A 1370-nucleotide genomic window follows, 5' to 3' on the forward strand; every position below is an offset into this window, starting at 1 on the left:
GAAACGTAGTACATTCTCTTAAACAATTTCTATTACTTACCTTTGAATAATATTTGTGAAGCGAAGCATGATGACGTCTTCCTCTTGTGTTCTTCATATACGAGTTCGAATCCATTAAGAGGTGTCGATTTGTAAATATTAGAAGAAGAAAGGTGGCTACTTACGCTGACTATTTACAACGATAACAAATAACACCAAATAAAAACTGAGAGAGATTTAAATTTGATTATGTAATTTATTACAAATTTCACTTTTCACCTTAACATCCTTCACACCAGCATTTGAGACTTGGGCTGCAATGTCCGCTCGTGCGTCCCTCTTCTTTGCATACGCGCCGACACGTCTCGTTGTCCCACACTGCACAAGGTCCTCGGTATCTTCCAGACAGACAGTCACCGAGCACAACCTCAGTGCTGATGGCAAGAAAGAGTAGAAATGCAAAGATGAAATACCCCTTCATTGTTGGCGTTGACAGGTTCTGGCGACGCTTCAGAATCTTGCAAATCGGTGCTGTTCTAGGAGACTTCTTCGCTTCGAAGTGGGTGGTGTATTGCCGCAGACAATTGGGGACGAGCATTTATAGCCTACATAATGCACAAGACGTGATCTCGCAACGTGTAGATTGGTACAAACAAGGACATAGATGACTTTTCTGAGAATAGCCCTTGCTTTCACTCTAAATCTTGATAGCCGCTACAAGGAAAAGATAACATAAATGATATGAAAGCACGCACATACACGAAGTGTGTGTCTAATAAGAACAAGGAAAATAGCTATTTTCAGAACTTGATATAAATGATGAAATTCTCCAAGTGCAACCCTGGCTATTGGTTATCCAATTAAGCGTAGAAGAAAGAATGGATTTAAATACTGTAATATACTCATATAAGTTCTTTCGGTTATACAATGATGATCATTACTCTGAAATAGAGGAACACACTTTATGAGCAAAAATTATTCTCACGCTTGGGTGCTATAGTTCCACGGAGAAAGGCACTACTTACAACATAACAAAACACATATTTAGAAAGATAATTAATACATAAGGTGTAAAACAAGAACAACTCAAAAAGTGGGCTTAGGTATTTCTTGCATGTGGCCCTTCAATTTATTGGTAATCTTACATTAGTAACGAGAGCCCAGGTCTAGAAAGCTGAAAGGATTCGCTACGCTGACCATGCATCAGTTTCATAATCTGCAAGCCATCACACTGAGCAGCGATAAAACATATCTGGTTTTTGAAGGGTGGAAAGTAATTTCTAGCGACACTCAATGTCATACGATGTCGGCATTAAAATATCGCTGGTGATACATTTGGTGTTAACCCGACAAAATTATTGAAATTCAGCCCTAGATACTCAAGAGGAATT

The 1370-nt window shown here is 38.8% G+C and overlaps 1 protein-coding gene across 1 annotated transcript; it reads right to left on the reverse strand.

The window, feature by feature from the left end:
• Positions 1–215: 215 nt before the first annotated feature.
• Positions 216–624, reverse strand: LOC136880990 (drosomycin). The gene has a single exon (XM_067153565.2). The coding sequence runs from the start codon at positions 575–577 to the stop codon at positions 260–262; it is 318 nt and encodes a 105-aa protein (XP_067009666.2). The 5' UTR covers positions 578–624; the 3' UTR covers positions 216–259.
• Positions 625–1370: the final 746 nt, after the last annotated feature.

Source organism: Anabrus simplex, chromosome 9 (genome assembly GCF_040414725.1).
Source record: "Anabrus simplex isolate iqAnaSimp1 chromosome 9, ASM4041472v1, whole genome shotgun sequence".
NCBI classification, from domain to species: Eukaryota; Metazoa; Arthropoda; class Insecta; order Orthoptera; family Tettigoniidae; genus Anabrus; species Anabrus simplex.

What these genes read in the sequence shown, in the direction of transcription:
- LOC136880990 (XM_067153565.2), bottom strand. Translation starts at nt 577, where the DNA reads ATGCTCGTCCCCAATTGTCTGCGGCAATACACCACCCACTTCGAAGCG.